Source organism: Plecotus auritus (assembly GCF_963455305.1).
Source record: "Plecotus auritus genome assembly, chromosome: 1".
Taxonomy (NCBI): domain Eukaryota; kingdom Metazoa; phylum Chordata; class Mammalia; order Chiroptera; family Vespertilionidae; genus Plecotus; species Plecotus auritus.
Genome location: NC_137770.1, coordinates 9,233,558 through 9,258,621, shown reverse-complemented (window position 1 = coordinate 9,258,621; position 25,064 = coordinate 9,233,558). Strand labels below are relative to the sequence as shown.

General features: G+C 46.8%; 1 protein-coding gene across 4 annotated transcripts in view; it reads right to left on the bottom strand.

Annotated features, from left to right (window-relative positions):
• Window positions 1-25,064, bottom strand: part of EML1 (EMAP like 1) — a 163,384-nt gene that overhangs the window by 40,982 nt on the left and 97,338 nt on the right. For all 4 annotated transcript variants that reach the window (XM_080664369.1, XM_080664371.1, XM_080664370.1 and 1 more), the window contains exons 3-4: window positions 13,849-13,984; window positions 2,398-2,532 (exon numbers count right to left, since the gene is read on the bottom strand). In XM_080664369.1, the coding sequence (XP_080520495.1) occupies window positions 2,398-2,532; window positions 13,849-13,984 (271 nt within the window). The remainder of the gene's footprint in view (window positions 1-2,397; window positions 2,533-13,848; window positions 13,985-25,064) is intronic.

The following is a 25,064-nucleotide window of genomic DNA, read 5'->3' as shown; positions in this document are numbered from 1 at the left end:
CTACAGATCGGGGCAGATCCAGATTCTCCTTCTGAGAGCATCACCTCACCCACCTGCATTCTGATGAGTGGTCCTGAGTCATCAGACCTGCAGACCAGCTCACCTCGCCCCCCCCCCCCCCCGCTTTTTTTTTAAGATACACAGTCTTCCAGCCGCCCCAGCGCTGAGGACCAGGCTAAAGCTGAGTTTTGAGCTTCTAGTATATGTGACCTATTTTCTTTGGCTTCATTTTCCATTGTCAAAGCCTGGCTTCAAGGACTGGCACCCTAAGCCCAATGTCAAGGTATCTTGGTTTCTTTTTTTAAAAACTTTCACCCATGTCCCTCTTCCCCCTCTGACAACCATCAGCTTGTTCTCTCTATGGGTCTGTTTCTGTTTTGTTTTGCTTATTCAGTTTCGTTTGTGTGTGTGTGTGTTGTGTGTTTTTTAGATGCCGCATCGAGGTGCAATCATACAGCATTTGTCTTTCTCGGGCCGATGTAGTTCCCTGAACACAGACAGATGTCTCACTCTAATGTGACATTAACGGCCGTGGGAGCCGCGAGGATTACCACACTTGATTCCCCCCTAACCACTTGGATTTCGTGGTCTCCTACCCAGCGCTCACTAGTACTTGCCCATGGTCCTGGGATGCGGTCTCACCTTTGAAAAGAATGTCCTGTTCGGTTACTGCCGGCGGCAGGACGTGATGGAAAGGGTACAGGGCTCCGGAGGGAAAGGAGGGTCTGGGTTTGTACATCAGCTCTGCCGCTGACCGGCTCTGGGCCTCGCTGCTTCCCTCTGTGAAGCAGGTATTTTAGAGCTAATGCCCTTGAGTCTTACCAATTTATAAGAAACAGTAGGAAAACACCCAGCCCGGTGCATGGCGTCCTCCTGGCAGCCGCTACAGTGAGACCTATGTGGAACACGAAGGTTCTACTGGGACAGGGAATTATTTTTAAATGGACACATTCGGTTGCTTACATTATTTTGAGAACATGACTAGTAAATTTACTCAGACCCTCATTTCCAAATCAAAATGTCCTACTGTGGCATTTATTTTTTGAAAAAAAAAAAAAAAACAAAAACCCTTTTAAAATACCTTTTATGGAAATGTTTACCCAGCATATTCACCAAAGCCATAGGATTTAAAAGATAAAACCGATCTGGAGTTTGCACAACGCAGATTCCTTTTGGAAATTCTTAATAAAATGCAGATGTGCATAGAAGGGGCCAAGTTTTCAACAGCTGCCAAACCTAGACCTCTCAGGTCAACCTGCAAGCTCACCCGGAACTCAGAGGCGCCCACAGGCCGCTGTGTGCCTGCTGGACTCGCCCTCGGTTGCCATTGTAACCACTTGGCCTTATTTCCAGGGTATTATCACCCAATTAACATAATCTTCTGATAAGAAGCACTAATAGTCTTCATTAGGAGACAGAACCCCTGTCGGTGGTTTCGAGAGACTGTTAATCGGCCATGAACTTGGCCTGCTGAGGATGTGAGACGTGCTCGCTTCTCTTCTGCAAAAGATATCTTTCAGAGATGAAACGGGAAACGGGTTAAGCCTTTATAGGACTGAATCGGGACGGATTTACACACTTGGAATTTTTACAGACTGTGGGTTGGAGTCGATGGCTTGATGACTAAGCTTTTTCCTTACATGAGCACTTGCAAAAACAAAAAGAGTTTTTGCCTCTGAAGCTGAAATTCCTCCCTAAACCTCGCTCAACAGAGAGAATAAAAATAAAGTACAATGTTTAAAAAGGCAGACCAAAGTACATGAGGTCGATATACACAGAGAAAGGGATCTCATCTACATGATACATTCTTCAACATGAAAAGCCATTAACAGGCCAAAAATGGGCTCTCACTCACAAAATGTTTCTATTCGTTTCATAGTTATTTGTCCTCATCCATTACACACTAACCGCAAAGAAAAATTCGAAATTAGGAGTAATCGCATTTCCTGAAACCAGTAAATAAGACAAACCAGACTGCTTCCGGCCTCCGTTCAGTACTGCAGACGGTTCCTGACAAATCATGAAAGTACCACTTTCCACCCACCCGACCTGAGAAAACACTGCTTCAGCAACGCGCTCACACTACCTTTCAGGGTGTGCTGGAGGCACAGAGCGGACCAGCCCCCCAATTCCATGAGCTGGTGCTATCGGCTTCTCAGGAACGGCTGCGAGTCCCCGGGGAACTCCCACCCGGACAGGAACTGCCGCAGCCTGAGCGGCCCCGGCGCCCCCGAGGGCCCTGGCTCGGGTGCGTGCTCGGGGTCTCTGCTCATCTCTGGGGGAGACAGGGACCCAGCGGCCTCGGCGCCCCCGAGGGCCCTGGCTCGGGTGCGTGCTCGGGGTCTCTGCTCATCTCTGGGGGAGTCAGGGACCCAGCGGCCTCGGGGGGCCCCGTACCTTTCGCTGTTCTTTTTGCCGCTCGAAGAGCTGCTGGTGGAGCCCGTGCGGTTGCGGTTGCCTTTGGAGTCCCCGTAGCTTTCCCTCCGGCCGCCGGGGGACACGCGTTCCGAAGAGCTGGTCCTCTTGATGGTGCTGAGGTGAGATGCAGAGGACAGTGAGAGGCTTGCCGGGTGACCTTCTTTACGGCCGAGTATAACAATATACGCCCAGGACACCCGTTTCCACGAGGATGTGCGAAGGACAGATCGCTTCCCACGTCCTGACTATACAGACGGAAAACCACTTTTCAGAGCATGACCGGACTCTGCCTCTGCTCACTGTTTTGTGACCTTAGCAATGAGTCGCGCTCAAAGGCATAGAGGGAACTGAAAGGAAGAACCCCACAGCACCAGGTGAGAGGACCCCAGGGCCTAACGGGAGGCCACCTGTCCTGGGGCAGCTTCCGATTAGCCCCGGGTGCTCAACTCGCTGACTCTGCCCCGGGACACTGGGCCATGTGCCAGATGCTTTTGGTTGTCAGGGCCGGGTGGCGGGGGGGGGGGGGGGGGGGGGGGGGGAGGGGCGGCTACTGCCCACATCTATTCCAGGCATCCTCAAACTACGGCCCGCGGGCCACATGCGGCCCGCTGAGGACATTTATCCGGCCCGCCGGGTGCCGCTGCCTGTCCTGCTTAGCAGCTGACTCGTCCCGGGCCCGCAGTGCGCATAGGAATTTGTTCATAGTTTTTTTTTAAACTATAGTCTGGCCCTCCACAGTCTGAGGGACAGTGAACTGGCCCCCTGTTTAAAAAGTTTGAGGACCCCTGTGAGGCCCCGGACGCCGCTCAACACCTGACCGTGTCCAGGACAGCCCCCAACAAAGGCTGTGCCAGCCCCAAACGTCCATGGTGCGGATACTGAAGAAGTCTGGTCGGAAGGCACACGTGGGACCAACACGAACAGACGCCGCAGGCTGTGACGGGGAGAGCCCACCCGTGTCAACGCCGGTGCTTAGCCCATGGAAGCACGAACTTCCTTTGGAAAACCGCGGACTGAGTGGAGGCGGGGTCGTTAGGTGTGAGTAGAATTTTTGACAAGTGAGAAAAGGAAAACTGAGATACTAGTAGATGGTTAGACAGATGGGGCCAAACAACTGGAGCAATTTACAGCCAGCTAGTAAACCGCCAGATCCCATCTTCCCCAGCCAAGGGCACGGGAGCAAATGGCTCCACCTCTCTTTTCTCGCTGGAAAGTGAAGAGCTTAGGTCACCTGGTCAGGGAGGTAGATACCAGAGACCCAGTTAGTGCCCTTGGTGCCAGCCACACCCAAGGGCGGATTAAGTCAGGGGAATAAATAACAACAAACCCAATTAGAACCGAGCACATCCAAAACAGAGGGAAAGCGGACCCGAATGCGGCCCCGGTCCCTCTTTGCACCGAGGAACATTCTACAGAGACCCTCCCAGGGCAGGGACCTCCCCTGGGTCCCCACCTTCGGAAAGTAGGTAAGAACCCCCCAACTAAAGGACTTTGCGCAGGCTCTCTCTGGAGCATGCCCACGCCTCCCCCCCCTCCTCTCTCCTAACCTCTAAGGGTCCCACAAGATTTGCACCCAGGGGAGCAGCGGGCAGCGGCAGCTCGTCCCCAGCTAACCCCCGAGCCTGTCCCCAGGCCTCCTTTGCTCGGACTCCCCAGTGAGCTGGCAGCAGCCGGGGGCTCCCTTCTCTCCCACGATGTCTCCAGAGCCCGGGCAGACTGCCTCGTCTCTTTCCTGTCGCTCTTCTCTCCTAGGCCCTTCCTGTCCCACGGTTGTTCCGGGATTTAATAAATGTCCTCTCAAAACCACCCGGGCTCGTGTGGAATCGTTCCTGTACAAAGCCAAGAAGCCGCACGTGGGGCCAGGTCCCTTTCTGGTGACGGAGTGGGGGGAGACTGGGGGGATGTGGGGGAAGACGCCTGGAGACTGAATTTCTGGGGGAGACAAAGGGCTTGAACGAAGTGAAATGACACCGTGGGGAAGAGCCTGCACACAGGTAACCCACAGGCACGTCCCAGACTCAGGAAACGCACAGGCGGGGTGGAGGGTGGGGGGGGTAAGGGGGTGGGGGGTACCCAGGGCCAGGCAGGGGGCGCGCGCTGACTGCTCTGCTCTGGGTCATGTGACTCTATCACAGGTATCCCTGCAGAGTTTTAAAATCACCGCCAGCGGCCACACGTTTCTTGAAATCTTCTCTCATTTACCATTCTTGTATACTTGTTGGCACTGAAGCTGGATAAATATTTATTACAGGAAAGGGTGAAACAGTGACCAATACAGGGGAGCCCCATGCTTTGCCCCTGTCACAGGTTAGCACCTGCTCTAGCAGAACGAGGGGCGGAGAGGGCAGGCTGGTGGGGCGGGCCCAGGACTGGGGCAGCGGGAAGAAGTGGACTTGGGGGGAGTCAGGTCTAGCACATGTGGAGGTGCATGGGGGGGGGGAGCGGGGGGGCGTCATAATGCAAGCCCGTGACCACGCGGTGCTCAGGGCAGGCACTGAACCCCAGCCCTGGGGAAACCACTGAAGGCGCTGAGAAAAATCCAGGTCAGAGTCAAGTTTCAGCTGTGGCCTGAGAAACTGCTCAGGAGCCCGAGGCGCAGAGACCCCCGAGGGACAGGCAGGCAGGAGCGAGGAGAGGGAGGCCCGACAGAGGAAACGGGGCAGGACTGGTTCGGGGCTGGCGCTGCGGGAGGGAGGAGACAAGGTCTGCGGCTCAGGATGCAAGCTCCAGGGGAGGGTGCGAGCCGAGCCCGCCAGACCAGACCGTGCCCTGGGCTGAGCTGTGCTGTCCTCACTGCTCCCGGCTGCCCCTCCTCGGCTCCGCTCTGTCCGTCCTCCCTCCGGGCACCGTGCAGTCCTCCTCCCTTCAGGACTTCCATCCTTCCGTGAGGAGCCTCAGCACGTTTTTAAAACCGCACGGTGCACCGGCGTTTGAGAAACCCCTCCCTCTCTGCGTGAGCAAACGGCACTCAAATGAGCCCAGTGCTCGGGTCTGAATGCTCCCTGCACCGCCCTGCTGGGGGCAGAGGAAGCTCTGAAGGCACAGCCCAGCACCGCCCCCCCCCCCCCCCCCCGCCCTGCGGAGCAGCAGGAGTGGGCGGGCCTCAGGCCCACGGGAATTTTTAGAACGCACAATTTGGGGACAAGGAAATTACAGATCTTAGGGAGAGCATGACATTTCTGAAATGTGGGGATTGACGTCTTAAAATTATAGAAACCTTTGTGCCTCAAGTTCAAGATCTTTCGATGAGGAAAAGCACAAGCTGATGTGACGTCAGGGGTCATTCCGTGCCAATCACCCGTAGCAGGCTCTTAGGCCCCGGGAGGCAGGGAGGCAGCCTCCGCGGGGGTCCCTGTGGGAGTTCACGGCAAGTTCACAGCAATTTATGGGGGGCGGGGGGAGAAATGGTGATGGAAGGATACCTGACTTGGCGTGGTAAACACACAGTATAATATACAGACGATGTGTTATAGAATCGTACACCTGAAACCTATCGAACTGTATTAACCAAAGTCACCTCAATAAATTCAATATAAACAAAGGAAGAGACTACAGCACTGTGGGCCGTCGGTCAGGTTGGTGGCAGAGTGCCCTGCTCGCTGGCTGTCGCTGTTGTATGGACTGCGTCTCTCAGGGGCGGAAAACAGGCTGGCTTCCTGCAAGCCCTGGTGGCAGTACTGATGGGCGGGGGGACCTTGACCTTGGATAGGTTCCCGAAACTCTAGTCTCAGCCTCCTCACCCAAAAGAGTAAAATAAAAAATTCAACCTCTCAATGGGATGAAATGCCCTGAAAAATGCCTGGAGAACAGATGCGCGCTGGGCAAATCTGAGCTTCCCATCCCTGCCCTTGGTCCCTTGCACAGATGGGCTGTCTTGATTTGCAAAGTGGAGAAAGTGGTGATGGCCTCTAAGGTCCCTCCCAGCTCAAATGGTCTATGAGGAGCCTTTGAACATAGAAGGTGCTGGGGGAAAATAAATAAATAAAGGCTTGCATAAAAACACCCTTAAAGAGCTGAAACCCCAATTTTCTGGTAATTAACACTCAACCTGGTGGCTGGAAGCGTTAACAGGAATATTAATGATGGAAACCAGAGCGGCAGCAACAGGTGACGTACACTGAGTGGCCAGATTATTATAATCTCTGAACGCATAATAATCTGGCCACTCAGTGTATTTGTATCTCAAATGGGTACCAAAAGTATTCTAGACTTTTGCTGCAGATCAACCACCTATTTGCCCTGAGCTTTCTATCAGCCAGCGCAAAGGGGAAAACTGATCAGGTGCACGATTTATAGTATCTTTGATAGCAAATCAATGAGGTACTCAAGAGAAGTACACTGAGTGGCCAGGTTATTATGCGTTCAGAGATCATCATAATCTGTGTATATTAAGGACCCTGCCTTTTACCTGTCACCTAATTCAGACCTCACAAAGCCCCTGCAGAAGCATCACTACCCCATTTCACAGGTGAGGCGACAGATTCGGGCACAGAGCCACCCGCTGCAGGTCCTTCACCCCTGCTCTCTCTCCCGAGCCCCCTTGTGACGCCCTGCAGTCCATGAGAGCCTAGCACAGGGGCTTTGAGGACCTGCTGAGTTACATGATCTGAGACCTGATGAACGGGAGGCACTGGCGAAGATCTCTCAGCTACTGTCTAACAGGGAGCTGAGCCCGGCCGGTGTGCCTCAGTGGTTGAGTGTTGGCCTATGAACCACGAGGTCAAGGTTCAATTCCCAGTCAGGGCACATGCTGGGTTATGGGCTCGATCCCCAGTAGGGGGTGTGAAGGAGGCAGCCAATCAATGATTCTCTCTCATCATTGATGTTCCCACCCACCCACATTTAAAAAAGGGAGCTGAGGTTACAGGGGAGGCAGCCAGGGTTACCAAGTACAGCTGAGTGGCCCTCGCCTGGATGGTACCTATTCAGTTTGCCTGCACCGAGGAGACTCACAGACCGTTTAATCTATGCATAAGGGTGCAGAAACGAAGCGGAATAAACGTGAGTGCCATCATCAAGGCTGGAGAAATAGCTCGGTGAGCTTCCATAAGTTACAGAACTCACACCACAGGCTGGAATGGGAAAACACGCGGTTTGCATATACAGACGTGGATATAATCCACCTCAACTCTTTCTGCATACTCGTCCTTCGCGCATTTGCATTAAAATGTAAAGCTTTTATTTTTTTAACCTACCACTGTTGTATGCCTAGAAGAAACAAGACATTTCCTTGTGAGAGCCAGGAGCTCTTATGAATGCCAGGATTTACTAGGGCCCAGAGTGAAGGACAGAAAATAAAGCGGGAAGACGAGACATTTGCAGAAACCAGGGCAGCCAGAGGGAGTAAAACTGTATCCGCACTAGGAGGCGCCTCTGTAAGCAGCCGGCGGGGACCAGCAAAGCAGCTGTGCTCCCTCTGGACAGCAAGTGGGAGGAATGCCCTTTATTCCGAGAGTCCGAGACTGGCTTGAGACACAGGCGTCTTTTTAGTGCCTAAGGCAGGGGTGGGCAAACTTTTTGACTCGAGGGCCACAATGGGTTCTTAAACTGACCGGAGGGCCGGAACAAAAGCATGGATGGAGTGTTTGTGTGAACTAATATAAATTCAAGTAAAGGAGCGGAGGTAAGAGCAAGAGAACCCTCCGCTCTTTCGGCTCCGCGGGCCGGATAGAACAGCCGAACGGGCTGGATCCGGCCCGCGGGCCGTAGTTTGCCCACGGCTGGCCTAAGGCCTGTAAAGGCTTTCTGGTGCGGAGATACACAGATGCCATCCTTTCTTCTTTTTCCAATATAAATACCTAAGTTCTGAAAAGATAACAGCTCTCCAGACGTCACACTTATATATGCCTCCAATGGTGTTTGCCAACCTAATGAAATTTCCGCCAGGGAAGTGGGAGACCAGAAAAAAGTGGCAATCTTCTTTCTTACGATCAGATAGGTAACTCTAAACATAATAAGCTATCATTATGTCTGTGTGTGTGTGTGTGACTCAGAACTGAGAACTGGTTTTACAAACTTTTGCAAAATGACCCCACATTTCTTACAGTAGAAAAACCAGAAATCTGACAGGTAGCTATTATGCAAGACCAGAGGTTCTCCGACGGTGTCATGGCGGCCACGACGCTAACCCTGGATTAAAACGATCATCCCCTCCGCAAACCTTTACTAGGCATCGGCCTTATCCTGGGCGCCGTGCTGAGCACTGGGGAGTCTACGTGGGGCCACAACATGGCTTTTGTGCTATAAAGTCTGAGCAATGCCCTAGCCGGTTTGGCTCAGTGGACAGAGCGTCGGCCTGCAGACAGAAGGGTGCTGGGTTCGATTCCGGACAAGGGCACATGCTTGGGTTGTGGGCTCGAATGAATAAAAAACATGTTTTTTTAAAAAAAGCCAAACAAAAAGAAAAAAAGCCTGAGCTAAAGCTGATAGTCTGAGGTCACTCCTCCAATGATTAAGAACAGCTCTCTCTCACTGTCTAAAGACATAACTTTGTGGCAAAAATCAAGTGATTTCCTAAGAAGGCTGGTGGCCTTGCCCTGGCCGGTTTAGCTCAGTGGATGGAACATCGGCCTGTGGATTGGAAGATCCTGGGTTTGATTCCCGTCAAGGGCACGTGCCTCGGTTGCAGGTTCAATCCCTGACACTGGTTGGGTTGCATGCGGAAGGCGACCAATCGGTGATGTCTCACATCGATGTTTCTCTCTCTGTCTCTCCCTCTTCCTTCCACTCTCCCTAAAAAAATCAATGCAAAAATATCCTCTGGTGAGGATTGACAGCGACAACTACAACAAAAAGAAGGCTGGTTTTCTCGGAGAATCGGCAGATCAAAGGAAGTGCGGGGGGGTTTTCTGCCAAGTACCTGAGCTCAGAGAGAAGACGGGATCACGCCTGATAAAGGGTAGGAGCCAAGTGGTCTTCCTCGGCTGACAGGAGAATATTTCCATCTCTATTCTGCTGCCGAGAACAGACCCAGAGCACGAATTCAACGTCTACATTTCCATGCACCTCAATGATACAAATAATAGTAGAAGTAAACATTTAAAAACAAACAAAAAGCAGATTTTGTTTTTCTATTCTTTAAGTCGTGCACGGCCCCTATCTGGCTTTGGTGCATCTATAAAAGATGCATTTCTAACAAGTGCGACTACCTTTCCTAAGGACCGTCAGCTGCCTGTCTGGAAGCAAGCGCGTTGACCGTCCTGCCTTCCACCCCGAGCGGAGTGATTTTAAAATAATGCTCTCTTTCTGCACCAGCTTTGTTCTCTCGATCTCTCCTCTCACAGCGCCGGCCCATTGTAAAACCCCACTTCGGAGTGGGAAGAACGAGTGACGGTCTGCGTTGAACCCGTGGAAGTGTTACTCTATTGTCAGCTTCAGCACTCCCACTGAGCAAGGTATGACCTACAACATCTTCCCGGATTCTCTGCCTTTTTTCCTTTGACTAATGGAAACAAAGCTTTTCCCAAGGAGGCCAAATCCAGCCCCCCCCCCCCACCCGTCCGTGTCTTAATTGACAACACAAAGCACAACCACTGGGTCCTGGACAGTTTCCAGGGGATTTTGTTCTTTAGCGCCAGGCTGAGCCCCGAGGAAGAAAATAAACAGACCCATCCGCACACCACAGATGCTCCAACTCGGGTAATTTGGAACTCCGATGACAGGAAAATTTCTACATGGTTGTAAACATATTTGAAGTGCTTGGAAGTTGTTTTAAATCCTAATATTTACAATACCCGTCTTTTTTTTTTTTTCTTCTTTGTTTTCAAAATTCTCTCCTAATGAGAGACTATAGGAACTTTACAAACATGGAGTAACCATCAGACGCTACTGTTTGGGTTTCCAACTTCCAAACGATGGGAACGCACATCCACAGAAGCCCATAAAAGCCAGAGAGAGAACGTAAGTGAATCCCTACACTCTACACAGAAACCAAGAGTCTTGGACACTCAATCTTAGAAAACTGTATTTCTAATTGGCAGCTAGATAATAACTTATACTTTTGTTTTTAAGCTCTGAAAAGAATTTCTTTTAAGTTCCAGGTATATAAAAGAGGCATAAATTATAAAATTGTATTTTCTTCAAGAAAAAAGGGAATCTCATTTTTCCCCCCATTAACTATTTGGCTCCTTAAAAAAAGTCAATCTAAGGCCGAAACCGGTTTGGCTCAGTAGATAGAGCGTCGGCCTGCGGACTTAAGGGTCCCGGGTTCGATTCCAGTCAAGGGCATGTACCTTGGTTGCGGGCACATCCCCAGTGGGAGGTGTGCAGGAGGCAGCTGATCGATGTTTCTCTCTCATCGATATTTCTAGCTCTCTATCCCTCTCCCTTCCTCTCTGTAAAATATCAATAAAATATATTTTAAAAAAAAAGTCAATCTAAGGATTAAACAACTCACTCTTAAACAACCAGTGGGTCAACAAAGACATCAGTATAGAATTTAGAAAATATCTGCAGACAAATAGAAATAAAAACAAAACATACTAAAACTTATGGGATGCGAAAAAGCAGTATTAAGAGGGAAACTTATAGCCATAAACACTTACACTAAAAAGAAAAAGGATCTCAAATCAACAACCTCATTTTAAGCCACAAGCAAATAGGAATAGAAAAACACAAAAGTTAGCAATTGTAAGGAGATAGTAAGGAGTACAGCAGAGATAAATAAAATAGAGAATAGAAAAACAAACAAAAAAAATCAGTGAAATCAATAATTTTTTTAAAAAGTTCAACAAACTTGACAAATCCTCAGCTTGACTAAGAAAAAGAGAGAAGACACAACTAAAATTAGAAATAAAACTTATCATAGAAAGAAAAAGGACTATAAGAGACTACTGTGAACAACTATATGCCAACAAACTGATAACCCAGAGGAAATGGATAAATTCTTCAATACATGCAACCTACTGAGACTGAATCATAACAAATAAAAATTCTGAACACATCTATGATTGGACGGACACTGAAGCAGTAATCAACTCTCCCAACAAAGTAAAGCCCAGGGCCAGATGGCCTCACTAGAGAATTCTACCAAATATTGAAAGAGGAATTAATACCAATCCTCTCCAAACTCTTCCAAAGAATTGAAGGGGGGAGGGGTGGGAGGGGGACACTTCCAATTTCATTCTATGAAGGCAGCATTATTCTGATACCAAAACCAGACAAAGACACAAGAAATACTACACAGACTGATATTCCTGATGAACATTGATGCAAAAATCCTCAACAAAGTAAGACCAAACTGAATTGAACAGTACGTTAAAATAATTATATATACCATGACCAAGTGGGATTCACATTTGGAAAGCAAGGATTGGCATATGAAAAGCAATCAATGTAATACACAGCATTAACCGAATGAAGAACAAACAACAAATGTTTGTCTTGATTGATGCAGAAAAAGTACTTGACAAAATTCAACATCCTTTCATATGAAAAATACTCGACAAGCTAGAATAGAAGGAAAATACCATAACATAGTAAAAGCAGTCTGTGAGAACCCCACAGCTCACATCATATTCAGTGCTGAAAGACTAAGAGCTTTTCTTCTGAGGACAGGAAAAAAGCAAGGATACCCACTGTCCCCACTACTACTCAACACAGTCCTGGAGGTCCAACCGGTGCAATTAGACAAGAAAAGTAAATAAAAGGGATCTAAATTAGAAAAGAAGACATAAAATTACCTGTTTGCAGAGAACATAACCATACATGTAAAAAACACTAAAGATTCCACACACAAAAATATTTAAAATGAATAAACAATTTCAGCAGTTACAGATAGAAAAATCAACACACAAAAATCAGTTGCATGTCTATGCACTAACAACAGCTAATCCAAAAAGGAAATTAAGAAAACAGTATTTGTTATAGCATCAAAAAGAATAAAATACTTAAGAAAAATTTAACCAAGGAGGCGAAAGACTTGTACAAAAAAAACTACATGGGAGGAGATAGAAGAGGGTAAAGGGGGGATAAATGGTGATGGACGGAGACTTGACTTGGGGTGGTGAACACACAACTCAATACACAGGTGATGTATTATAGAATTGTACACCTGAAGTCTATATAATTTTATTAACCAATATCACCCTAATAAATTCAATTAAAAATAAAGAAAATGACAAAACATTGCTAAAAACAATTGAAAAATGATAAATGGAAGTATATCCCATATTCATGGATTGGAACTCTTACTACTGTTAAGATGTCTATCCTACCCAAAGTAATCTATAGAGTCAGTATAATCCCTATCAAAATCTCAATGGCATTTCTTTGGTGAAAACAGAAAAAAAAACTGTAAAATTCCTAAGAAATCTCAGGAGACCCCAAATAGCCAAAATGAACTTGAAAAGGAACAAAGTTAGAGGCCTCACACTTCCTGATTTCAAAACATACTACAAAATAACAGTAATCAAATTGCTGTGGTATCTTCATTGGCATAAATACAGGCCAATGGAACAGAACAGAGAGCTCAGAAATAAACCATTGCGCATATGGCCAAGTGACTTTTGGCCAAGATGCCAGGACTACACAACGGGGAAAGGACAGTCTTTTGAGCAAATGGCACATGGAAAAGTGAGTATCTAACATGCAAAAGCATAAAGCTGGACTGAACCATTAAGGTTGTGGTGACCTGAATTTTGCCAGGTGCTGAGTGTAGACCTGGGAACAGCATTTTCTTTTTCACCTGGGTTATACCCTCATTTCTCCCCCAAAAGAGAATTGTAAGTAAAAATACAAGACGGTACAGTGTAATGTTAACTAATGGGTTTTTCAAATGTACTACGATTAAATTTTACAGGGATGTGAAATACAGCACAGGGAACAGAGTCAGTAACATTGTAATAATTATGTATGGAACCAGCTGGGTATTGGACTTATCAGGGGAACATTTCGTAAATTGTACAAATGCCTAACTGCTAGGCTGTACACCTGAAACTAATATAAAATAATACAGAATGTCAACTGTAATTGAAAATGTAAATAAATAAATAAATAAATAGCAAAAAATGTGATTAAATTTTAAAAAGCAGAATAATAAATCTATATGGTTTCTGTTATGGCAACACACCAAATATTATACTTTTATAAGCTTTAATCAGAGGAGAAATTGTAAAGTGTCATATAAGAACAGAAAAACATTTTTTAAAAGATAGCCTTTTTAAAAAAAAATTTTTTTTATTGATTTCAGAGAGGAAGGGAGAGGGAGAGAGAGATAGAAACATCAATGATGAGAAAGAATCACTGATTAGCTGCCTCCTGCACGCCCCCTACTGGAGATTGAGCCCGCCCTTGACCGGAATAGAACCTGGGACCCTTCAGTCCGCAGGCCCACGTTCTATCCACTGAGCCAAACAGCTAGGGCAGGAATACATATCTAAACACCTGAGATGGATCTGCTTTTAGACTTCCTGTAAGTCACTTTGTGCCTACCTTTTGGTTATTGCCGGCATAGCAGTTTCTTTCCTGGTCCCGGAGGGGGACGGCAGAGAGCCACTAGGTTTCTTTGGTAACACGGTGCCGTTGTTGACGGTGGTTCTTAAAGGCAAGGTCTGCACCAGGGGTCTTGCTGTAAGACAAGCAGAAAAGGAAATCAGAACGTGCCCCGTGTCAAGGTAACTCTTTAAGATACGTAGAAAGGAATCGACGTTTACCGATGCTAGCAAAAATGAGCAAAGTTGCAAAAGCAACTCAATGGGCATTTTTAACAAGTGGTGCTGGGACACACAACCTAGACACCAACCTCACACCTTACTCAGAGACGAACTCAAAACGGACCACAGAGCTAAGTGTAAAAGGCAAAGCTATAAAACTTCTAGATGAAAAAATGGGAGAAATGTGACCTGGGTTTGGAGATGACTTTTTTTTTTTTTTTTTTTTTTTTTTTTAGATACAACACCAAAAGGGCAATCCATAAAAAAAAAATTAGTAGCTTGGACTTCATTAACATTATAAAAATGTTCGCTCTGTGACAGACACTATGAAGAGGATGAAAAGAGAAGTCATAGCCTGGGAGAAAATATTTGCAAATCACATAGCTGATAAAGGATTTGTACCCAGAATATTTAAAACAAAACAAAACACCTCTAAAAACTCAACAGTAAGCAAACCAACAGCCCATTTTAAAAAAAAAAGGCAAAAGATCTGAACAGACCCCTCCCCAAAGAAGATGCACAGATGGCAAATAAGCATATGAAAAGATGCTTAGCATCTTTTGTCACTAGGGAAATGCAAATTAAAACAATAATGAGATATCTCTATACACCTATTAGGATGGCTAAACTCCAAAAAACAGACAGGACACCAACTGCTGGTCAGGACACGGAGGCACAGGAACTCACGCCTTGCTGGTGGGATGCGAAAGTGCGGTCACTGTGGGAGACAGTTTGGCAGCTGCCATATATAGTTTACCGGACAATCCAGCAATTGAGTGACACGAGGTATTTACCCAATGATCGGAAAACTTATGTCTATATAAAACCTGCACTTAATATTTACAGCAGCTTTATTCATAACTGTCAACAACCAGAAGCAACCAAGATATCCTTCAACGGGTGAGTGGATAAGCAAACTCTGGTATGTCCATCCAATGGAATATGACTTGGCAAAAAGGGCAATGAACCCATCACAGGACAACATGGATGAGCCCTATTTCTGTGTTGCTAAGTGAAAGGAGCCAGTCTGAAAGGCTACAGGCTGTAGCCTCACATGACGTTCTATAAAAGGCAAAACTACAGGGAAAAAGACCAGCTCAGAGGTTGCCAGAGTTTGGCGGTGGTGGCTGTGTGGGGAGGGGTAGACCAGGCAAAGCATCAGAGACTTTCTAGGGGGGTCAAACTATTCTGAATACTACTGTGGTGGTGAAATGCGACACCATGCATTTGTCAAAGCCTAGAGCAACGGTTCTCAACCTGTGGGTCACGACCCCTTTGGGGGTTGAACGACCCTTTCACAGGGGTCGCCTAAGACCATCGGAAAACACATATTTCTGATGGTTTTAGGAACTGAGACACCGCTCCTCTATCCGTCTCCAGGTGGGTACGCCCACATGCAGATACGCCCACATATGAGTACCCGGCGTGATGACATCATCGCACCAACCCCATCACATACACCCCGTACAAATACAGGTGTATGTGACAGGGTTGGCGCCATAATGTACTCATGTGGACCAGTCACACATGTGTAGAGAGCAGCTACTGTGTACAGAGCAGCTACTGTGTAGAAAGCAGCTGCTGTGTTGAAAGCAGCTACTCTGTTAAAAGCAGCAGTATTGGAGGTAAAACGACACTTCATGAATTATAATTACTGGGTAAATGTAAAATCATGTACTGTAAAATCATCAACTACTGCAAAAAAAAAAATCTGTACCATGGGAACTTAATCTGGATGCTGATCGGTCTTTTTATATTCAGCTGTGGTTGATGTGAATACTGCCCCTTGTGATAGTAACAGGTATGTAAAAAAACAACACAGAGAATGGTAAATCATAGGAAACTTCAATGAACTGTATTGACTGGACTATGCCATGTATCATGTTTTGTATTATTAAAGCTATTGTTATATATTATTTTCATTAGCAAACCATCCCATGATAATGGATCGTGTAGAGAAGAACGTTAAGAAAATATAGTGAGGATTTTTTACAGTATGGTTTTACCTCAATAATTACAGCAGGAATTGAGAAACCACAATGTGTTATTTGTTGTGAAGTTCTATCAGTTGAATCTATGAAGCCAAACAAACTAAAACGCCATTTTGATAGCAAGCATCTGAGCTTTGCCGGCAAGGATACCAACTATTTTAGAAGCAAAGCTGATGGACTCAAGAAAGCCAGACTTGACACTGGTGGCAAGTACCACAAACAAAACGTAGCAGCTGTTGAAGCTTCATATTTGGTGGCACTCAGAATCGCCAGAGCTATGAAACCTCACACCATTGCTGAGGATTTACTGTTGCCAGCGGCCAAAGACACTGTTCAAGTTATGATTGGAGACGAATTTGTTACAAATTTGAGTGCAATTTCCTTATCTAATGACACTGTCTGCAGAAGAAAAGATGACATGTCTGCTGATATTCTTGATCAGGTAATCCAGGAAATTAAATCTGCTCCACTTCCAATATTTAGTATCCAGCTTGATGAATCTACAGACGTTGCAAACTGTTCACAGTTACTGGTTTACGTGAGGTATATTAATGATGGCAACTTTAAAGATGAGTTTCTTTTTTGCAAACCTCTTGAAACGACAACTATTGCGTGTGATGTATTTGACACAGTTGGGTCATTTCTGAAAGAGCATAAGATCTCTTGGGAAAAGGTTTGTGGTGTTTGCACAGATCCAGCTATGCTAGGATGTCAATCTGGATTTCAACATTTGGTACTGAGTGAGTCACCAAAAGTCATCGGAACTCACTGTATGATTCATTGGCAAATATTAGCAATGAAGACGCTGCCACAAGAGTTACAAGAAGTAATGAAAAGCGTCATAAGTTCTGTCAATTTTGTAAAGGCGAGCACTTTAAACAGTCGACTGTTTTCACAACTGTGCAACGAGTTGGATGCGCCGAACAATGCTCTGTTATTTCACACTGAAGTGAGATGGTTGTCGAGAGGAAAAGTTTTAAAACGTGTTTTTGAGCTTCGTGATGAACTCAAAACGTCTTTTAATCAGAAAGCAAGACCGCAGTTCGAAGCACTTTTCAGCGATAAACGTGAAATGCAGAAAATAGCTTACTTGGTTGACATCTTTGCCATCTTGAATGAGTTAAATTTATCACTGCAAGGACCAAATGCAACATGCCTCGATTTGTCTGAAAAGATCCGATCATTGCAAATAAAACTTCAGCTTCGGCAAAAAAAAAATTTAAAAAAATGGATGAAAATAAAATTTACATGTTGCCTACCTTATCTGCTTTCTTTGAGGAACATGACATTGAACCAGACAAAAGGATTACGATGATAATTTCTGTGAAAGAACACTTGCACATGCTTGCAGACGAAATTTCGTCGTACTTTCCAAATCTACCTGACACCTGAGATAGCACAAGAGGAGTTCATTGAACTTATTAACAGCGATGCAGCGAGAACTGATTTCTCTACAATGCCAGTTACAAATTTCTGGATCAAGTGTTTGCAGTCATAGCCTGTTCTGTCTGCGACTGTGTTGGGCCTTCTTCTTCCATTTCCAACAATGTATCTTTGTGAAACAGGGTTTTCCAGCTTGTGGGTTATCAAGTCTAAATACAGAAGTAGACTTGTTGTGGAAGATGATCTTCGTTGTGCTCTTGCAAAGACTGCCCCGAGAATTTCTGATCTGGTGAGAAAGAAGCAATCTCAACCTTCGCCCTGACGTTGGCTTTTTACGCATACTGTCGCAAAATGTAGCAATGTAGTTTACTGTTGTTATATTAAGACTGTTACCCATGCTACACCATGCTTCAAGACAAAATTTCATTTATTTGTAATTAGAAATAAACATTTCACAATATATAATTACATATTGTTTTTGTGATTAATCACTATGCTTTAATTATGTTCAATTTGTAACAATGAAAATACAACCTGCATATCAGATATTTACATTACAATTCATAACAGTAGCAAAATTACAGTTATGAAGTAGCAACGAAAATAATTTATGGTTGGGGGTCACCAGAACATGAGGAACTGTATTAAAGGGTCGCGGCATTAGGAAGGTTGAGAACCACTGGCCTGGAGTGAACTTGAATGTATGCAAAAAAAATCGATTAGGAGATGGGGGAACCTCAGGATGGGATGCAGATTGTGACAAAAGAATGTAACTTACTACAAAGGTATGTTCCAGCCTCATGGATGGGAGTGGAGAGGAAAGGTGCTGACAAGTGATTCTGGGAGTGAGTGGAGGTTGTAAGATTACCGAAGGAATCGCCCAGAAGTTGCTCCCCAGGGGGGCACAACTCTGAAACCACTGTACATAAACACTGGATTGAACAACTGAGCAAATGCATGGAGGGTGGCTGGAGGCAGCTTCTCGCAGCCGGGGAGGGCGGTAAAGACCAGCAGGGGGCAGGCTGGAAGGAACAGGTGGTGATGGGGCAGACGAGGAGACGTGGGATGAAGCCACGTCTAGCTGGATTGAGCTACAGATACAAGATCGTAGACACGTGTGTGTACACAGGCTAGTATAAACACATGGATTTCCCAGCTGTCTGCTGAGAGCCTAAGGCAGGGACACCCAGTGCCCAAACCTTGGTTTCTAATATCATTCTACAAAAGACGAGTTAAAGGGAGGCGGGAGCCAACAGAAAGCTCCCGATGGCCAAAGCTGGAACAATTTGAGCAACGAAATAAAGCTGCGTTGAACTGTAGCCCCAAGTTTAGAATAAACGCCTTGAGTCCACACTGATGCACGTGAGTGACTGAGTAAATGACTACATGGGGAGAAGAGGTAAAAGTCCCCTGTCTCTTGGCCTGGCTATCTAGATTGGAGGCTCCGGGAAGTGGCACCCGTGAGACACCCCCACCCAGGAGGTATTTAACCTGTGTTTGTGGACCAGGCTGCATTAAATTCTGCTAACAAAACCCCTGCTTCAAAGAAAAGGCATTATGTTGCCACTTCTGGGTCACTCCCAGGTTTTGTCCCTTCGGGCCCAGTGCGCCCAGCACACCCTGATGGGCAGTGTGACCGCAGGCAAGACCCCTGGGCCCGTTTTCCTGATCCATCAAGTAGAGGCTTTAGTCTGTACGTGCTCCAAGGGCACGTCCTCCCGCTCTGAGATCTATGATACGAGCTCATGTGAGAACGGGCTCTGCAAAGCAACACTCTGGTGGGTTCTCTTTGACTCGCCACGCCACAGGAAGTGAAAGGAGAAGCATCCGAGGCGGAAGCGGACAGGCCCAGGGGGATGGGGTGGGGGAGGTGAGGGGGACGGGGAGCTGGAGACCCAGGCACAGGTGTGGCACCCGGGGCCAGCAATGACCGGGCATGCTATGCAACAGAAGGTCCCCACACACTGCCTGGAGTAAAACCCTGGCACACGAACTCCACAGGGTGGGGACGGCCCTCTCTGGCTCTGCGTTATTCCGAATGTCAGGTCTCAAACAGGCACCAGCAGGCCTGAGGGGAATAAGCTTCTCATCCTTCTACGTGGTAGACTGGAGGAACCAGACTTCACAAAGCACTGTCCATGGGAACACATTTTCAAAACTACGTCGATGCAAATATGGAAATGCGAGGATAGCTGGTCACATCTACCAGTGCCTACTATGACATTGATATCAAGTTATGATCTAAGATCAGGAAACCCTTTGAATTGATATTAACAACTCAACGTGCAACTTTCAATACGTAAAACTTTCCACTAGGCCTAAAAATAAATTTAATTATGCAAAGCATGACTATGTATGTGATTACATGTGATATCTAGTTTAACTTTAGCATATCTGACCAGTATGGACTTAGAATTCCCAATTATCCTTTTAAAAATTTAAAAATGTCTATATTTGGAATTGGAGAAGGCTACCTGCTTTTGCTAAATTGTAAGACAAAGTAGATAACTGATTAAGTGCTGGGGACGATTCCTGTCACCAATACCCAGGGAAATTGCAGATGCGTCTACCTTTGATCCAGTAACCCCACTTCCAGGAATCCACCCTAAAGATGTACTGGGATAATACAACATGCCATATGTACAATTATTTTTAAATTATTTGTAAAACAGCCGAAACCAGTTTGGCTCAGTGGATAGAGTGTCGGCCTGCGGACTGAAAGGTCCCGGGTTCGATTCCGGTCAAGGGCATGTACCTTGGTTGCGGGCACATCCCCAGTGGGAGGTGTGCAGGAGGCAGCTGATCGATATTTCTCTCTCATCGATGTTTCTAGCTCTCTATCCCTCTCCCTTCCTCTCTGTAAAATATCAATAAAATATATTAAAAAAATTATTTGTAAGACAAAGGCCCATCGACAGGGACTGGCATCAACTATGGCTCATCCCCGGGGTGGAGTACTCGGCAATGGTGTGAAAGGAAAGAGGAAGGCCTCTATGCACGGCAGTGAAAAGAGCAAAGTATGGGCTGGTGTGTAAATATGTTACCTCCTACCTACTGTGCCAGAACTCCGCAGGTTTAAAACGCTAACTCTTGTTATATCTTTTGGAAAAGATTTTGAAATTACCAGATGCACATGAATCAAGTTTTAATACACTTGAGGCTATCTATGGTACCATGATTATTTATGTGACTTCTCAGGCATAGGGCCAGTAGTGCAAGAATCCTGTAACACTGAAAATTCAAGGTAATGGAAATATATATGGGGGAAACATTAATGACTGGTTGCAAAAAGTCATTCATGAACATGCCAAGTTTCCATCCACAGATGAGCAGATAAACAATGTGTTGTATATCTGTACAATGGATTACTCAGCCACAAAAAGGGATGAAATATGGATGCATGCTTTGACATGCATGAACCCTGAATGCTGAGTAAGAGAAGACAGCGGTAAAAGGCCTCATATTGCATGAAGTGTCCAGAACAGTGAAACCCATGGAGACAGTAAGTTCACGGTTGGCAGTGAGGGTAGAGGGAGGGAGCAAGGGGGAAATGAATGCTGATGGGTGTGGGGTATTTTTTGGGTGGTAAAATGCTCTACAATTAGATAGTGAGGATGGCTATACAACTTTATGAAACTAAAAACCAATGAATTGTACACTTTGAAAGGGTGAATTCTATGTTATGTGAATTATATTTCAACTAGAGGCCCGGTGCATAAAATTCATGGATGGGGGTGGGGTGGGGGTGTCCCTCAGCTGGCCTGTACCCTCTCCAGTCCGGGACCCCTCGGGGGATGTCTGACTGCCTCTCGCAATCCAGGACTGCTGGCTCCTAACCACTCACCTGCCTGCCTGCCTGATCACCCCTAACCCCTCTGCCTGCCTGCCTGATCACCCCTAACCACCTCTGCCTGCCTGCCTGATCGCCCCTAACAGCTCCCCTGCTGGCCTGATCACCCCTAACCACCCCTGCCTTGCCCTGCACCCGGGACCCAGGATTCCCTCCCTCTGGCCAGCCGCAGGCACCCAGGACCTGGCCCGGCCTCAGCCGCAGGGGACCGTGGGCGGGCAGCTTCGCCCAAGCCACAGCTGCAGGCGCCTGGGACTATGGGGCAGGCGGCTTGACCCTCTCCCAGGCTGCAGGCACAGGCGCAGTAGCTGGTGCCCGGTACTGTGGGGTCTGTGGGGTGTGCGGCTTGTCCCTCTCACGTGCCACAGGTGCAGGCACAGTCGCTGGCACCCGGGACCGTGGGGTGGGCGGCTTGTCCCTCTCCCAGGCCACAGCCTGGCTGGTCCCCATTCCTCTCTCGTGAGCTCATTTGTGCCTGGCTAGTCCCCATTCACCTCTCCCCAGTGTTGAGTGTCTGAGCCATTATGGTGTGACGACCACTGGCATATTAGCTCTTTATTATATAGGATAAGGCTGCTATAAAGAAGTCATTTATTAGATAACTGGGAAAAATCTGAATGCTGACTTGATATTAAGTAATTGTTCTTTTTAAAATGTAATAATGTTATTATGGATTTTTAAAAAGAGAATCCTTATATCTTAGAACTACATAGTGACTTATTTACAGATAAAATAATGTAATGTCTCAGATTTGCCTTTAAATAGTCCTAATGGGGTGAGAAGTGAATGGGGGTGGTGGTGGGGAGGAATCCTATTTAATAAAAGCCTAATACGCAAATCAACCGAACGGCGGAATGACTGGTGGAACAATTGGTCACTATGACATGCACTGACCACCAAGGGACAGATGCTCAACACAGGAGCTGCCCCCAGCCCGCAGGCCCCAGGCCAGCCAAGGTGGGTGCCAGCGGGGGCCCCCCAATCACCCCACCGGTTGCCCCACAGATCAGCCCTGATGGCTGGCCAAGCCTAGGGACCCTATCTGTGCACGAATTTCGTGCACTGGGCCCCTAGTAATAAATAAAACAAAATTGACTACACGTTGATATATAATGAAGCAACTAAAAAGTAAGGTATTTTTTCTTTCTACTTTTATATACATGTGAACGTTTTCATAAAACAAAGTTTAAAAACAATCTTTCTTAGTCTCTGAAAAAGTGACTATACCTACTAAGCCTTTTCTATAAATCACTAAAGAATTCCTCCCTAAACTGGGGAGGGAGCTAGTGAGAAAACGGAAGGAACTGTGGTGTGCGCTGCGCAATAGGAAGCAGAAGTGATTTTCTCTAATAACTGGCGGGTAAGGCGAGAGAAAAGGAGAAAGCACAGTCGACGAGAGAGAGAGGAAAACTGCACTGTAACTGTGGTTAACCAGGATAAAGAAGGAAGTTAATTATTCGTTAATGCAACTCCCTGCAAATTTGCTGGTTGTATCTATCTAATAAGATTTGTGAAGGGACCATAACATAGTATTTCACACAATTATGTGCTGAATATGATCTACTGTGCTTGGGATACTTTGCAAATCAAATCAGTTCTTGAGAAAAGAACCCTCATTGCTAGTCATATAGTTATTCATTTATTAAATATTTGACTTGATTTGAATAATGCACATTTAAATAATATTGCCAAGAGGTGAGCGCAGCAAAGCAGCATGGATGGTGGAAAGAACCCCCTCATGTGTCCAGCGGGCCTTGGGGTCCAGACTCAGATCCCCCCCGCCCACTAGCCGTGTAGCCTGGGGCAGATTATTCAGTCTCTTGGAGGCTGCTTCCTCCTCTGTGAAATGGGCATGTTAATACCTCCCTCAAAGGACTGTGGGGAGGTGAGACGAGCTGGTGTACCCAAATATCTACCGCAAAGCCCAGCCCCGGGCTGGCTGATGAGCGGCAGCTACGGTGACATTTTAAACACCAGGAGAAACGTCCGGTAGCAGAGGCTACATTGTTAAAGATCGCCAGCACCGCCGACAGGGCTGTTTGGTTATATTTATTAAGTCTCTGATCATCAATGAGGCTTTAATAAAAAAGCCTGCAAAGGCACATGAAGGTTTTACAAGAGGCAAGCTGTCCAAATCACAGCAAAATTAAAATGAGCAACAGGAGCTACTCGCTGGTTAATGTCAACAAAGCCCACAACCCAGATGCTGGGGCAACAAGGACATTGCAGCCCACATTTTACACGTAAAACCCCACGACGCACGACGCTCTCCTGGCACTGACGTGAAGTTAGCCGAGCACGTGTACAATGGATCCGTTATTCATTTAACAAATTCGTGAGGCTCGGGAGCCACCTCCAGGCCCGGAAGTCAGCCGAGAGCCTGCTGCTTGCCCAGAGCACTGAAGGTCAGATTCGGTGAGAACGGAGTCACTTTTAGACATAAATGTCTTTTGCTTATGAAGGAATAGACTCCAAAGAACATTTAGAAGCCAACTAAAAGTAAAAAAAAAGAAAAAAAAAAGATCATAATCCTACCACTGAGGGGAAAAACCAGTAATAACTGTTGGTATAGCTCTTTCAAATGTTTGCATAGATTTGGTCTATGCCGTCGGAACGATACAGTGTATACAGTTTGACATCCTGCTTTTGACTCCTAACATAAAAACATAATACGTGAGCATTTTCGCTGTTGTTACCCATCAGGTATTTTTAAAGATACACAGCGCTCAATCAGGAGGTGCCACAGTTTTCTGGCCATGCCCTGTGCTTGCTTCCCCCTATTGTTTCCCATCCAATTCCCCTTGTGCATAACGCCACAATGAACCCCTTTATTCACCAGCATGTTCTGTATTTACACTCACAACAGCGACAGATAAAGGGTCAGTTCATGTGATTCCACCAGCAGTGAGCACAGCCCCACTGCAGCCACAACCCTGAGAAAACCTGAACGTTAGTGTGCGTTTTAGAATACAGGCCCACAAGCAGGTGGATTCTCTCTTCTCTGCTCTATGGTAACCCCAGTTCCGCAAATCTTCCCGTCTGCCCGGGGATCCAACGTGGACAAAGCTAACTTTGCAGGCAGGCATTCTCTACAGTAAAGACACAGGCGAGGGCAACCAGTTCCTAGTATTAAAAAATATATGAAAGGAAAAGGAAGAAGAGATAGCACGGCGTGGGGGGCTTGGCTGAGTCTGGCTGTGAGCCAGTATCGCTGGGGGAAGCAGCGTTGGAGGATGAGTGCAGGAGGCCATTCTGAGGACAGGAGACTATTGTAAAAGAAGAAGAATAGCCCGAGACACGCTCCCTCTCTTAAACGAGGTCCACAGGCATTTGTGGGGTGGCTGCAGCCTCCGGTCTCAGGAAGCCTGGCACTTGATCTGAGTGAGGAACTGTTGGGAGACCGCAGTTCTCACTGTCACACTAGTTTCAGGGGTCCTCAAACTTTTTAAACAGGGGGCCAGTTCACTGTCCCTCAGACCGTGGGAGGGCCGGACTATAGTTTAAAAAAAAACAAACTATGAACAAATTCCTATGCGCACTGCGGGCCCGGGACGCGTCGGCTGCTAAGCAGGACAGGCAGCGGCACCCGGCGGGCCGGATAAATGTCCTCGGCGGGCCCGCGGGCTGTGGTTTGAGGACCCCTGAGTTAAGTCCCACGAAGAAAGACCAAGCGAGTCCCAGCTCAGGCGGCCTGCCTTTCCTCCAGCAGGTGCAAAGGAACCGGAACCATCCTTGACGGCCTTGCAGGCCACGCGGAGGCCACAACCGGGG